Below are 15,723 nucleotides of genomic sequence, written 5' to 3' on the forward strand. Positions count from 1 at the left end.
ACACCCGTCCACCCTCCCTCTTATCTGAGCACCTCCTGGATGACGGGTCATCCCTGCACCTTGTCCACTGCCCTGGGTCAGAAGCAGTGTCGCAAGACACAGTACATCCACAGCAAGGCCGTTTCATTAAATCGGCAACCCCCCCTCTCTGTCCCCCCATTGCATAAAAGGAGAAAACGGGGAGAAATCCCTTCGGGCTGCATCAAAGTTTGCTCACACATACTACCTCAACCCCCATCCCCCCACCCATTCCACCTCATGCAATCACAACATCATCCATATACAACCATTCTCCATTCACCCCTGTCTTCTGTCCTCTCCCGTCCTTCCTAAAACAGACATTCCCCTCTTCCCCAAAGCCCCCTTCACCCCATCCATCCACCTCATCCTAGGACGTCCCCTCATGTTCGCTCCCTCCACATCTGCCTTTCATACCTCTTTTACTAGTCTTTCTTCACTCATTCTTTCCATGTGTCCAAACCATCCTAATATTCTTTCATCAACCCTATCTCCCAGCTCCTATTCCACCCCTGTTCTCCTCCTCACCTCCTCATTTCTCACTCTATCTAGCCTAGTAACCCCCACCATACTTCTCAGACACCTCATCTCAAACACATTCAAACTCCTTCTCTCTTCTTCTCTTATGTTCCATGTTTCTGCCCTATACAGTACTGTTGGCACAATCACTCCTTCATACAGTCTCCTCTTAGCATCCATTCCCAAATGTCTATTCCTCATTACACTCTTTAATCCACCAAGGCATTTACTCACTTCTCTCAATCTACGTACTACCTCCACCATCACTCCACCTTTTCCTGCCACATTTCCACCCAAGTATCTAAAACTATCCACTTCCTCCAGTCACTCTCCCTTAATGCTCACTTCCAGTCTACTGCCACTTTCACCCCTTGTACATCTCATCACCTTACTTTTACCCACATTTATCTTTAGCTTTCTTCTATCACATACTCTCCCAAACTCTGCCACCAACTTCCTCAATCCCTCCTCCGATCCTGCCACAAGCACAGTGTCGTCCACAAACAACAGCTAGCTCACCTCCCACTTTTCTCCCTTTTCTTTAACCATCTCCAATCCCTGACCCACTACCCTTGCATTTACCTCTCGCACCACCCCATCCATGTATAAGTTGAACAGCCAGGGCGACATAACGCATCCTTGATGAAGTCCCACCTTTACCTCGAACCACTCACTCTCTCAATCCTGACACAAGCTCTACTACTCTCATAAAAACTCTTGACAGCTCCTAGAAGCTTTCCTCCTATCCCATATATCTGCATAACCTCCAACAGTGCCTTTCTGTCTACCCTGTCGTAAGCCTTTTCCAGATCCATAAAAGCCAAAAAAACATCCTTACCTTTTCCTATAGCTTTCTCACATATCTGTCTTACCACAAAGATCTGATCTACACAACCTCTACCTGTCCTAAATCCACACTGTTCCTCACCAATTACTCCTTCTGTTCCTCTCCTAATCCTCTCAATCAAGATCCTCCCATAAGCCTTCCCAACTACACTTAACAAGCTAATCCCTCTGAAACTACTACATTCACACTTGTCCCCTTTTCCCTTGTAAAGAGAAACTATACAGGCACTCCTCCAGTCCTCCGGCACTCTACCCTCTCTCCAGCAAACATTAAATAACCTCACCAACCAGTCCACCATCACTGTACCTCCCTTTTTCAGACACTCTGCATGGCATCCATCCAGACCAGGTGCCTTACCTGCTTTCATCATCTTTACAACTGCCTTCACTTCATCCTTCCTTATTTCTCCTCCATTCTCCTCATTCATCATGGTCATTTTCTTAGCATTTCCCACTGCAGCTATCTTTCCCTCCCTATCCTCCTTCACATTTAGCAACTCCCTAAAATATTATGCCCATCTTCCCCTTACTGCCTTCTCTTCCATTATCATCTCTCCATCTGCACCTTTTACCTTTTCTTCTCTACTTGATTTGCTTCCTCTTCCTCTCTTAATTTCTTTCCAAAACATCTTTTTATTACTTTCAAAATCTTCTGTCATACTCCTACCCCATTTCACATCTGCTCTCCTCTTTGCCTCCTTTACCTTTTGCTTTACTTCTCTTTTCTTTTCTTTGTACCTCTCATATGACTCCCTCATCCTATTTTGTAACCAATCTGTGAAAGCTCGCTTCTTCTCTTCTACAACCTTCTTTGTTTCCTCATCCCACCATTCACTACCCTTTCTTCTATTTCCCCCTGTCCTTCTTGTTCCACACACTATCCTTGCACACTTTGTGACTCCCTCCTTGAACCATCCCCATTCCTCCTCCACACCCAGCTCTACTCTATCCTTTACTCCCTCCCACTCCTCCTTCAGCTTCTTTTCATACTCCTCCTTTCACTTTTCATTCAAAGAATTCACTCTAAGAACCTCCCTACCTTTTGTCCCTTTCCTCTTTCTCCATCTATCCTCCACTCTCAACTTACCTTCCACCAAAAAATGATCTGATATTCCCCCACCCTCTCCCCTTAGCACATGTACATCCTTAACCACTTCACTCCGGGCCAAAATCTCATGGGCAGCATTAGCTGCCAGACGTACGATGTTGCGTCATAATACTTGATCATGAAAAATAGTCACCGCTTATATCGATCGTTCTCTCTTTCACCCATGAATTTTGATAACCATGGAAAATGTGATGAAGACTGTTTAGAGAGTATGTCATTACGCCGATATGGCAGCCTCGCGTATCCACTTGCTCCTCATGCCGCCTACGTAGGCGGCACCGTATGGAAGAGGTTAACTCTTCCTATCATAATCCTATTTACCACTACATAATCCATTAGCGCTCTATCTACCACCCTTCCCTCCACCACCCTCTCCCATGTGTACTTATGCTTGACTTTCTTTCGAAACACTGTATTTGCTATCATCAACTCTCTTTCTAGACACATTTCCACCATCAACTCTCCAGTACGATTCTTTCCTGGAACTCCACATTTCCCAACCACTCCATCGATTGGACCATTTCCTACCCTAGCATTAAGGTCTCCCAGTACTATTACATTTACATTTCTTCCTAAATCCTCTATGCACTCATTTAAATCTATCCAAAATGCCTCCCTTTCTTCTACACTCTTCTCACTGCCAGGCCCATATGCACTTACAAAGACCCACATCTCCTTTCCCAGTTTCACCTTCATCCACATTATCCTTGAGGGCAATGTACTCCTTGACTTTAAGAAGGAAAAGTACCATTGGACTGGAAAAAAGCAAACATTGTACCAATTTATAAGGGAGGTGATAAAGAAGATCCATCTAACTACAGACCGGTCTCACTAACAAGCACAATAGCAAAAATTTGTGAAAAAGTTGTCAAAAACAGATGGGTTAAATACCTGGAAGAAAAATCTATACTGAACCCAAATCAATTTGGATTCAGACAAGGGAGATCATGTACAACAAATTTGATCTGCTTTTACTCAAGATTAGTAGACATAATACAAGAAAGAGATGGATGGGCAGACTGTGCTTTTCTGGACCTGCAAAAGGCATTTGATAAGGTACCTCATAGGAAATTAATAAATAAGATAGAATCAAAGTGTGGCATCAGAGGAAAATTATTGGAATGGATGAAAGACTTCCTGATTGGGAAGAAAATGAGAGTTGTAATTAGAGAAAAATTCTCCAACTGGGAAGAAGTAAAAAGCGGTGTCCCGCAAGGATTGGTACTGGCCCCGATCATGTTCGCCGTATACATTAATGACATGAATGAAGGCGTGGAGTTCTATATGAATTTTTTTGCAGATGATGCAAAATTACCTAAGAAGGTAAAAACGGAAGAGGACTGCAACTCATTGCAACAAGATCTGGACACAATATGGAATTGGACTCAAAAGTGGGAAGTGAAATTTATATAAAGAAATGCAGTATAATGGAATTTGGAAAGAGTAAAAACAGAATATCAAAAGATTACAGAATTGGAGAAGAAAAAAAAAAGAAGCAAACTCTGAAAAAGATCTTGGAGTGATGATTGGAAAGGACATGAAACCTGATAAGCATATAAATGAAATATTCGGAGAAACCTACAACTTATTGAGGTCAAACAAAGTGGCATTTACTTATATGGATGAAGAAATGATAAAGAAAATACTAACTACACTAATAAGACCAAAACTTGAGTACGCAGCATCACTTTGGATACCCAGTGCCAAAAAGAATATTTAGAAACTAGAAAGATTACAAAGAGCGACAACCAAACTAGCACCGACTCTCGCCGAACTAACATATGAGCAAAGACTATCCAAACTGGACCTACCAACTCTGGAACAAAGAAGAGAAAGAGGAGATTTGCTGACTATCTACAGAATAATGAAAGGAATGGAAGTTTTAGACAGGAGCGACCTGTTAGTGTGGGACAACGGTAAAACAAGAGGACACGGAAAAAAAAAACAAAAAAAAAAAGATAGTTATAGAAAAAACTTGAAAAGGAACAGTTTCCCACACAGAGCGATTAATACATGGAACAAATTAGATAATAAAACAGTATGTGCAAACACTATACAAGATTTTAAGATAAAACTTGATGTGGAGAGATACAAAGACAGGTCACCACGAGCATAGCTCCCCTCCTGTATATTACAACTAGGTAAATACAACTAGGTAAAATACATATACCCTTTACATGAAAGGTAGCCAAAAAACAAAGGCATAAAATACACTCCCACCCATTCCATCCCCACACACTCCACTCCCATTCACCCCCTTCCACCCTCTTATCTTGGTTCCTCCTGGATGACAGGTCACCCATGCATCTCGCCAAATGCCCTGGGTCAGAAGCAGTGTTGCAAGACAGAGCACATCCACAGCAAGGCCATTTCATATCAGTGACCCCCCTCTCCATCCCCTCATGCAGAAAAAGAGAAGACGGGGAGAAATCCCTTCAGGCTGCATCAAATTACTTTTCACACATAGTCTTTTTTTTAGTGCACCCACTCTCTTTCATGCATCACAGAATTATCCAAACACAACCATTCTCCTTTAACCCTTATCTTCTGTATTCTCCCTTCCTTCCTCAACACTCCCCTCTTTCCCTATGCCCCTTTTACCCTATCCATCCATCCCATCCTTGGTTGCCTCTCACCTCTGCCTTCCAGACCTCTTTTACTTTTACACCTCTTTTCTTCACTCATTCCTTCCATGTGTTCAAACTAGCCCAACACTCCTTCATCAACCCCATCTCCCAACTCCCTTTCCAGCCCCACTCTTCTCCTCACCTCCTTGTTTCTCACTCAATCCAGCCTAGTAACCCCTATCATACTTCTCAGACACCTCATCTCAAACACATTCAAACTCCTCCTCTTTTATGTTCCATGCTTCTACCCCATACAATGCTGTCAGCACAATCATTATTCATACAATCTTTTTGCTTCCATTCCCAAATGTCTGTTTCTCATTACACTTTTTAATCCACCAAGGCATTTACTTGTTTCTCTCAATCCACATTCCACCTCCACTCCTCCCTTTCCCACCACATTTGCACCCAAGCATCTAAAACTATTCACTTCCTCCAGTCTCTCTCCCTTAATATTCACTTCCAGTCTGCTGCCATTTTCTCCCCTTGTACACCTCATCAGCTTACTTTTACCCACATTGATCTTCAACTTCCTTCTTTCACAGACCTTCCCAAACTCTGTCACTAACCTCCTCAATCCCCCCTCTGATCCTGCCACAAACACAGCATCATAAGCAAACTACAACTGACTTATCTCCCACCTTTCTCCATTTTCCCCAACCACCTTCAATCCCCAACCCACCACCCTTGTGTCTACCTCTCACACCAACCCATCCAAGTATAAATCTAACAGCTAAGGTGACACAACACGTCCCTGGTGAAGTCCTGCCTTTAACTCAAACCACTCACTCTCTCCATTTCCGACTCTAATACAGGCTCCACTACTATTTTAAAACTCCCTTTGTATGAGGGAAAAAAGCCCTTGGCATATTGAATAGATAGACAAGTAAATACACCCAATTAGGGTGGTCTGGAGGGTAAAGCCACTTAGCTAGGTAATATACAACCCAGTTGGGGGTATGAGGGGTTCACTTCATGGCTAGGTAATATGCACTCCATGTTAAGTAAGGCTGGGTCAAGTTAGGTTAGGTTAACATGATCTTCTGTGGAGTTTGACTTACCTTTTTCTTAGGCCATCTAATCATTCCCTTTCTTGGCTTTTCTTTAGTCATTTTTGAGAAGAGCTGTGCTTGAGATGCTGCACATAGTTCTGTCAGAAAACTAAGAAGTGCCGAGAGGTTGAGCTTGGTAGCCGCATCATCAAACAGCCTGCATTTCCCAAATGAAATAACATTCTAAACATGTCTTAATTGTCATGAACACTTACGTTCACTCAGTAATATTTCTAATTAAATTTTAAACATGAACTTTAAACAAAAACTTTAGGTATGAAAATAATACAAGATCCTTAATCACCACCACCACCAAAAAAAGTACAGTAAATCTTTTAGAATAAGTAAAAAAAAAAAAAAAAAAAGGCACTATGAACAAAACTGATACTAGCCCATTCACACTTGATTATATAATTTGTTATTCCATACCCTGACCATGTAGCAGATTTGCCAACCCAAACTAACCTGTCCACCTGCTGAGACAGTGCACAAATGGCTTTGGCTGTGTGCTGCGGTGATAGGAATCCATTAGAATTACTATCCAATTGGCTATCTTTCACTAACTGCTCAATGTCAATATTGGGTGTCACCGGTGATATTGGAGCCATGTAGCTGTAGAGATCATCACTACAAAAAAATACAGGAGATAAAAACTAATTTGAGGTATACACGTATTATAAAGAAATGGAAATGTGTGTTAAATACTGTCACTGATATCAATATAATAAAAAAAATTATGGGCAAGAGCTTGCTTCAAGTGATCAGGGATAGTGCTACCATTTGGTAAACAAGATACAAATGACACTTCTATCAACATTGCAGATGTTAACCTTCCTGCAGAGGGGAAGGCATGAATGTTTTTTCAGAACTTAGCCATTTGACTACATGCCCTCACTCACATCACACATTTGACTGTAGCAGAATTTAACTACCTTTGATCTCATTTCTCACCTCCAGATTCTACTATACTAGTGTACTTGGCCCCCTAAGTTCCCCAAACACATTACCTAAACAAGTCATCAGATGATTTGGAGTCCTTCCTTTCACTCTTCACTGGACTTGTGGTGATCCTGGGAAAGGTCTGATAGCTGCTACTCTGGCTAAAGAACTTGTGCTCCAGTTCAGATAGATAAATACAACATCTAGAAAGACATATACCAACCTTCAACTTAGACATGTAGACAATATAATAACAGAAATTTTGTTCAACTGATGTTAGACAATTTGAATCAACTTAATATAGCTGACAGACATCAAACTGACTGGAGGGGTATAGTCCTCTAATCCATTCTAATAATTACATTTTAATATCACAAACATGATTACCTTTATTAATAATAATTCCTAGTCTTAAAATTTCTTATATAAAAATCAAGATTACATTTTGTATAAAATGCAACTGAGGCTAATTTTGTCACAATATTTTGCAAGTCATGAAATAAAGTTAAATAATTGAAAAACCATGACACTTCAGCATATGACCATTGAAATATGCAAATACAGACCAATACAAAAAAATGAAGACTAGCAAACCTGAAAACATGAGCCCAACAATCAGGAGCATGAGACCCAAGCTCTAGACCTGCAGACATCATGACATGGATAGAGAGTAAATGGGCATTGTGGAGTCTCTGTGATTTTTTAGAAACGGTGGGAGCAGCGAGCCTTCTGCTTGGGGTTGTCAATTGAGTTACAGAGCTACCTATTCCAAATTTCTCTCTTGGAAGAGATGCAGACGAAAGCAGTGAAAAAACTATGCCACAGCGGTTCTGCAAACCTGATATATTGAAAGATTAGTCAATGAAAGATAATTAAACACATGTGAAATATCCAATATACTATAAGGAGACACTATATAGGCACTGAAACTCCTTGAATAGCCTAGAAGATATCTTTTGTGGTTACAAAAAGTAAAGTAGTCTCTTTTTGTACTTCTGGTTAAGGAAATAAAATTTCATTTGTGATGCCCACCTCTACTTCTACTTCTATAGCAACCAGTACATTTGTATTTAACTAAAACCTATAAACAAAAACATGACCAAATTAAAAATACACCTAACTACCAACATTAGCAGGTTCCACATCTGCAATTTGGAATATTTTCATAGATTATTTTGTGTTGAATTTAGTTTGTTTTTCATTGTTTTGGCTGTTTAGGGGAAATAAAATTTATTTACATGCCTTATGGTGATTATTTCTTTCCGTGTGTTATGGGTATAGGTTGTTTGGATATATTTCTGTCTTCTAACCCCCACAAATGTCAGAGGTCAAGGGTACAAAATACATAATCACTCAACAACATCTAAATAAATACTGCCAAACCTTACCTAAAATATTTGAAAGTCTGGCAGCTGACTGAAGGGCCTTGAGACATTGTGACAGGAGCTCCTGAGCTTTACGAGTTTCTTCCCATACGTTTTCCACATTGAGGACATATCGAAGAGGAGTTTTCAGAACATTCACTCCATTCCCTTTGTTACCAATGACAACCCCAAGGATTGCTACTACACTTTCCCAACAACAGGTTAGGATTCGACGAGCAAGTTTCATTCCTGAGGCAAATGAACATATCTTACATCAATATTTCATCTATTACCCTTCATTTCAATGGCTATATATATAAATAAAACTTACTTTTGAAGCTTTCTATCCCATGAGAAATATCTCCTTTTTTCAAATGGAACTGCATTTTGCTTTCACATACACAAAGCAACATTTTACAAAGTATTTGAAGTAAATGCTGATGATAGTACTTACCAGCAAGAACTTCGGCACTGTGAGTCACATTAGATGCTGCCTTTTCCAATCTTCTATGGTCAGAAAGGAACTGACTCCCTTGCTCTGTGCTACCCAATCCATCGAGATCTATTAAGATATTAAAAAATATTAAAGACAGTAATTCATAAGAGTACAGATATGGAGGGGAAAAAAGAAAAAAAGAAAAAAAAAAATCAACATGAGCTCATATCAATACTACTTTATAGGAAATCCTGAGTGGCTCTGGGTAATGCACCAAGTTTATGCATGAGTCATCAAAATTTGAATTTCCAGGGCACACAGACATAAATTGGGTGCTGGTACTAAGGTTTCATATGTCATCACTATGTTTCCACCCTGTCAGGTTCACTCAATTCCTTACCAAGAACCCAATATTTTGTTTAGTAGTAACCAAGTTGGCTATATTGCTTAATGGGGGAAGAAACCTATTGGTACATATATATACATATAAAAACCAAATTACCAATTAATCTTGATGTTCAACTGGGAAATGTTGGATACTTAAGCTGAAGACATGATAGACAAGGTAAAAAAGAGGATGAAGTGATGATCTATCAGTAAATTTTAATTGATACTCGGTGAACACAAGGCTGAAGCAATGAATCAAAGAATTAGGATAAGGAAGATAGAAGACACTTCATGGTGGTGGTGTGTTCCTCCGGGGACCCACAAGTGCCTGCTTATGGTGGTCCAACAAGATGGACAGAACAGAAAATCATCTCCTTGTTGCCATTTTTAAAACCTATCAACCTCCTTACCTACAGTGCTCGACAAGGATGTACGAACGGTTAGTGAGAATGAGTGATGAGGAGTGTTGAGGACTGTTTTTGTTGAAATGCACAATTTTATATAAAAAATTAGCTTATGGTTGCATTATTTGACCTAGTTTCTTTAAAATGTGTGATTTCCATGTAATTTGACCAAAGAGAAGTTATGTTTTTATCCCCTACAAAATTACCAACCACATACCATCCAACTCACTCATTGGCGACCTCAACCAAACAATGACGGTTTTTGCTCAAATGCACAATTTTATATAAAAAATTAGCATATGGTTGCATTATTTGACCTATTTTCTTTAAAATGTGTGATTTCCATGTAATTTGATCAAAGAGAAGTTACGCTTTTATCCTCTGCAAAATTACCGACCACAGCTACGATTCGTCCAGCCCGCCATCTATGATCACTGGTGGTATGGATCAAACTACACTCTATTAAGTTTCTTACTATTGTGTTATTAGTGTAATAGATTGCATATAGTTAAATTATTTTGACTATTTTCTTTAAAATGTGTAATTTTCATGTAATTTGACCAATCAAGCATTTCAGGAAAAACCATCGGACAGTATTCATAGCTGTGGCTGGCAATTTTGCAGAGGATAAAAATGTAACTTCTCTCTGATCAAATTACATGGAAATCACACATTTTAAAGAAAATAGGTCAAATAATGCAACCATATGCTGATTTTTTATATACAATCGTGCATTTCAGCAAAAACCTTTCTTGTTTGAGTTTGGTCGGCTATTAATGAGTCGGACGATATTCATAGCTGTGGTCGGTAAGTTTGCAGATGATAAAACGTAACTTCATTTTTATCAAATTACATGAAAATCCCACATTTTAAAGAAAATATGTCAAATAATACAATCATATGCTATTTTCTTTATATAAAATCGTGCATTTCAGCAAAAACCGTCCTTGTCAAATAATGCAACTATATGCTAATACTTTATATGAAATTGTGCATTTCAGCAAAAACCACATGGTATTCATAGTTGTTGTGGGTAATTTTGCAGATAAAAACGTAACTTCTCTTAAATCAAATTACATAGAAATCACACATTTTAAAGAAAATAGGTCAAAAAATAAAACCATATGCTAATTTTTCATATAAAATTGTGGATTTCAGCAAAAACCATCATTGGTTGAGGTCGGCAATTAGTGAGTCGGACAGTATGTGGTTGGTAATTTTGTAGAGGATAAAAACGTAGCTTCTCTTTGATCAAATTACATGGAAATCACACATTTTAAAGAAAATAGGTCAAACAATGCAACCATATGCTAATTTTTTTATATAAAATTGTGCATTTCAGCAAAAACAGTCCTCAACACTCCTCATCACTCATTCTCGCTAACCGTTTGTACATCCTTGTCGAGCACTGTACACCTGGAGGAGCAGTCCCAAGGGGCTGACATGCAGTCTTTAGAAAAAGCCAAAGATCGGTCAACTTAACTGGATTTCTTCTATCTATTCACATATGGAGAGGTGACAATTAGTGACTTGCTCCCCTCTTCCTCCTACTTCCAGCTGGTGACACATAGTCCCACACTAAACAAAACAGACAGGCCCTGAAGACCATTCCCAGCCACTAAGTGGCTGTGGATTTCCAGTCAATGAAACTTGAAACAACAACTATCATCATTGTATGTAGCTTCCAGAACAAGGGCCTGGACAGAAAATGAGTGAACAAAATAACAACATAATCTTGGTGAGAGTCTTCCATCATGTGAAAACAGGATGTAAAAGGAAGTATAGGACAGAGAAAATTCTGACATCCATCTTGTTCATCACCTGTTGCTTAGTTTGTTTACATCTACATCATGACTCACCATGCAGAAGAACACAAAAATAAATCCTTAGCCCCTTCACTACCATTTGTGACATAGATTACAAAGGATTACAAAGGCGGAGCATGCCGACAGGAGACCTTTTGGTCCATATCTAGGACATGCATTTGTTCTAGGTACTGCAACAAGGAGGAAATATATATAGGGAGAAATGAGACTTTGGGAAACTTAAAAAATTCTTTCAAAGTGCAAATTGGGAAAACTTTTTCAAAGAAGAGACATAAGTGGAAGAGAAATGGATGATTTTGATGGAAATTTACAATGAAGGAGTGAATAAATATGTACCTAAACAGAAATAGGAAAAGGTGTACATTAAGTGCTGGTTGAACAGAAAATGCAGTAAGATGAAAGTTAAAAAAGCTTGGAAAAGATGGAAAAAAGATTAGGGGAAAAAAAATGGCAAGTGGCAAATATATATCAACTATACAAATGAATATGTAAAAGTGTGCAGAGAGAAAAAAAAAAGACATAAAAGTAAAAAGTAAAGATCAACCCAAACTATTCTATAGATACGTAATGGTAAACTTAAAAACAAACAGGAAATAGTGAAACTATGCCAAAGAAATATAGAATATACAGAAGATTTAGAAATGCCTGAAGTCATGAACAATCACTTCAAGTCAGTTTTCACTAAAGAAAAAGTATAGCACTGGGACAAAGGAACTGATGAATGATCACCCCCCATGAGGAAAATAACAATAACACAAAAAGAAATAATAAGTCAACTAAGAAACCTTCATGTTAGGAAATCACAGCCCAGACAGAATTGCAAATTGGATACTAAAAGAATGTAAAGAAGAATTAATGGACAAAGAAGGAAAAATACCAAAGGAATGGAAAAATGTATTGTACCAATATATAACAGAGGAAACAAAGAAGAACCAACAAATTACAGACTGGTCTATCTTACAAGCACTGTAGCCAAAATTTGTGAAAAAATTATATAGAATAGATGGATAAAACACCTGGAAGAAAACAATATAATAAACCTGAGACAATTTGGATATAATACAAGAAATGGATGGATGGGGTGATTGTGCTTTCCTAGACTTACAAAAAGCCTTTGACAAAGTACCACATAAAAATTATCTAAAAAAAAAATTGAAAACATAGGAGGGATACAAGGGAAATTACTAAACTGGATAGAGGACTTCTTCCATGACAGCAAAATGAGAGTAGTGCTCAGAGAAAAGAATTAAGCTTGGGAGGAGGTGATTAGTGGAGTTCCACAGGGATCAGTATTGGCTCCAATAATGTTTGCTATTTATATGGATGACATGGATGAATATGTGGATTGTTACAAGACCTTCTTTGCAGATAGTGCTAAATTGCTGAGGAAAGTGAATACTGAAATGCATTGTGAATCACTAAAGAGACCTAAACAAGGTTTGGAAATGGAGCCAAAAGTGGGAAGTAGACTTCAAAATAAAGAAATGTAGCATAATGGAGTTTGGTGGTGGAGGGAAGGGTGGTAGATAGAGCGCTAATAGATAATGTAGTGGTAAATAGGATTATGATAGGAAGAATTAAGGATGTACATGTGCTAAAGGGAGAGGGTGGGGGAATATCAGATCATTTTTTGGTGGAAAGTTGAGAGTGGATAGATGGAGAAAGAGGAAAGGGACAAAAGGTAGGGAGGTGCTTAGAGTGAACTCTTTGAATGAGAAGGAAAAGGAGAACGAGTATGAAAAGAAGCTGAAGGAGGAGTGGGAGGGAGTGAAGGATAGAGTAGAGCTGGGTGTGGAGGAGGAATGGGGATGGTTCAAGGAGGGAGTCACAATGTGTGCAAGGATGGTGTGTGGAACAAGAAGGACAGGGGGAAATAGAAGAAAGGGTAGTGAATGGTGGGACGAGGAAACAAAGAAGGTTGTAGAAGAGAAGAAGCGAGCTTTCACAGATTGGTTACAAAATAGGACGAGGGAGTCATATGAGTCCAAAGAAAAGAAAAGAGAAGCAAAGCAAAAGGTAGAGGCAAAGAGGAGAGCAGATGTGAAATTGGGTAAGAGTATGACAGAAGATTTTGAAAGTAATAAAAAGATGTTTTGGAAAGAAATTAAGAGAGGAAGAGGAGGCGAATCAAGTAGAGAAGAAAAGGTAAAAGGTGCAGATGGAGAGATGATAATGGAAGAGAAGGCAGTAAGAGGAAGATGGGCATAATATTTTAGGGAGTTGCTAAATGTGAAGGAGGATAGGGAGGGAAAGATAGCTGCAGTGGGAAATGCGAAGAAAATGAGAGTGATGAGTGAGGAAAATGGAGGAGAAATAAGGAAGGATGAGATGAAGGCAGTTGTTAAGATGATGAAAGCAGGTAAGGCACCTGGTCTGGATGGATGCCATGCAGAATGTCTGAAAAAGGGAGGTACAGTGATGGTGGATTAGCTGGTGAGGTTATTTAATGTTTGCTGGAGAGAAGGTAGAGTGCCGGAGGACTGGAGGAGTGCCTGTATAGTTTCTCTTTACAAGGGAAAAGGGGACAAGTGTGAATGTAGTAGTTTCAGAGGGATTAGCTTGTTATGTGTAAATGGGAAGGCTTATGGGAGGATCTTGATTGAGAGGATTAGGAGAGGAACAGAAGGAGTAATTGGTGAGGAACAGTGTGGATTTAGGACAGGTAGAGGTTGTGTAGATCAGATCTTTGTGGTAAGACAGATAGGTGAGAAAGCTATAGGAAAGGGGAAGGATGTTTTTTGGGCTTTTATGGATCTGGAAAAGGCTTATGATAGGGTAGGCAGAAAGGCACTGTGGGAGGTTATGCAGATATATGGGATAGGAGGAACGCTTCTGGGAGCTGTCAAGAGTTTTTATGATAGTAGAGCTTGTGTCAGGATTGGAAATGGAGAGAGTGAGTGGTTCAAGGTAAAGGTGGGACTTCGTCAAGGATGCGTTATGTCACCCTGGCTGTTCAACTTATACATGGATGGGGTGGTGCGAGAGGTAAATGCAAGGGTAGTGGGTCAGGGATTGGAGATGGTTAAAGAAAAGTGGGAAAAGTGGGAGGTGAGCCAGCTGTTGTTTGCGGACGACACTGCGCTTGTGGCAGGATCGGAGGAGGGATTGAGGAAGTTGGTGGCAGAGTTTGGGAGAGTATGTGATAGAAGAAAGCTAAATGTGGGTAAAAGTAAGGTGATGAGATGTACAAGGGGTGAAAGTGGCAGTAGACTGGAAGTGAGCATTAAGGGAGAGCGACTGGAGGAAGTGGATAGTTTTAGATACTTGGGTGCAAATGTGGCAGGAAAAGGTGGAGTAATGGTGGAGGTAGAATGTAGATTGAGAGAAGCGAGTAAATGCCTTGGTGGATTAAAGAGTGTAATGAGGAATAGACATTTGGGAATGGATGCTAAGAGGAGACTGTATGAAGGAGTGATTGTGCCAACAGTACTGTATAGGGCAGAACCATGGAACATAAGAGAAGAAGAGAGAAGGAGTTTGAATGTGTTTGAGATGAGGTGTCTGAGAAGTATGATGGGGGTTACTAGGCTAGATAGAGTGAGAAATGAGGAGGTGAGGAGGAGAACATGGGTGGAAAAGGAGCTGGGAGATAGGGTTGATGAAAGACTATTAGGATGGTTTGGACACATGGAAAGAATGAGTGAAGAAAGACTAGTAAAAGAGGTATGAAAGGCAGATGTGGAGGGGGTGAAGGGGGCTTTGGGGAAGAGGGGAATGTCTGTTGAGGAAGGACGGGAGAGGACAGAAGACGGGTGAATGGAGAATGGTTGTATATGGATGATATTGTGATTGCATGAGGTGGAATGGGCGGGGGGATGGGGGGTGAGGTAGTATGTGTGAGTAAAATTTGACACAGCCCGAAGGGATTTCTCCTCGTCTTCTCCTTTTATGCAATGGGGGGACGGAGAGGGGGGGTCGCCGATTTAATGAAGCGGCCTTGCTGTGGATGTGCTGTGTCTTGCGACACTGCTTCTGGCCCAGGGCAGTGGACAAGGTGCAGGGATGACCCGTCATCCAGGAGGTGCTAAGATAAGAGGGAGGGTGGACGGGTGTGGAGTGTATTCAGGGACGGAATGGGTGGAAATGACTTTATGCCTTTTCCTTTTCGGCTACCTCCCTTGTAAGGGGGAATAAGCCTTGGTATATGTATGTATGTATGTATGTATATATATATATATATATATAAAGAATATCAGG

General features: G+C 39.9%; 1 protein-coding gene across 6 annotated transcripts in view; it reads right to left on the reverse strand.

The window, feature by feature from the left end:
• Positions 1-15,723, reverse strand: part of LOC143019507 (brefeldin A-inhibited guanine nucleotide-exchange protein 3) — a 659,822-nt gene that overhangs the window by 375,659 nt on the left and 268,440 nt on the right. For all 6 annotated transcript variants that reach the window (XM_076175183.1, XM_076175181.1, XM_076175182.1 and 3 more), the window contains exons 17-22: positions 8,928-9,035; positions 8,498-8,722; positions 7,704-7,947; positions 7,178-7,312; positions 6,636-6,797; positions 6,180-6,327 (exon numbers count right to left, since the gene is read on the reverse strand). In XM_076175183.1, coding sequence (XP_076031298.1) covers positions 6,180-6,327; positions 6,636-6,797; positions 7,178-7,312; positions 7,704-7,947; positions 8,498-8,722; positions 8,928-9,035 — 1,022 coding nt within the window. The remainder of the gene's footprint in view (positions 1-6,179; positions 6,328-6,635; positions 6,798-7,177; positions 7,313-7,703; positions 7,948-8,497; positions 8,723-8,927; positions 9,036-15,723) is intronic.

This window comes from Oratosquilla oratoria, chromosome 37, assembly GCF_046742065.1.
Source record: "Oratosquilla oratoria isolate Oo_2021 chromosome 37, ASM4674206v1, whole genome shotgun sequence".
Taxonomy (NCBI): domain Eukaryota; kingdom Metazoa; phylum Arthropoda; class Malacostraca; order Stomatopoda; family Squillidae; genus Oratosquilla; species Oratosquilla oratoria.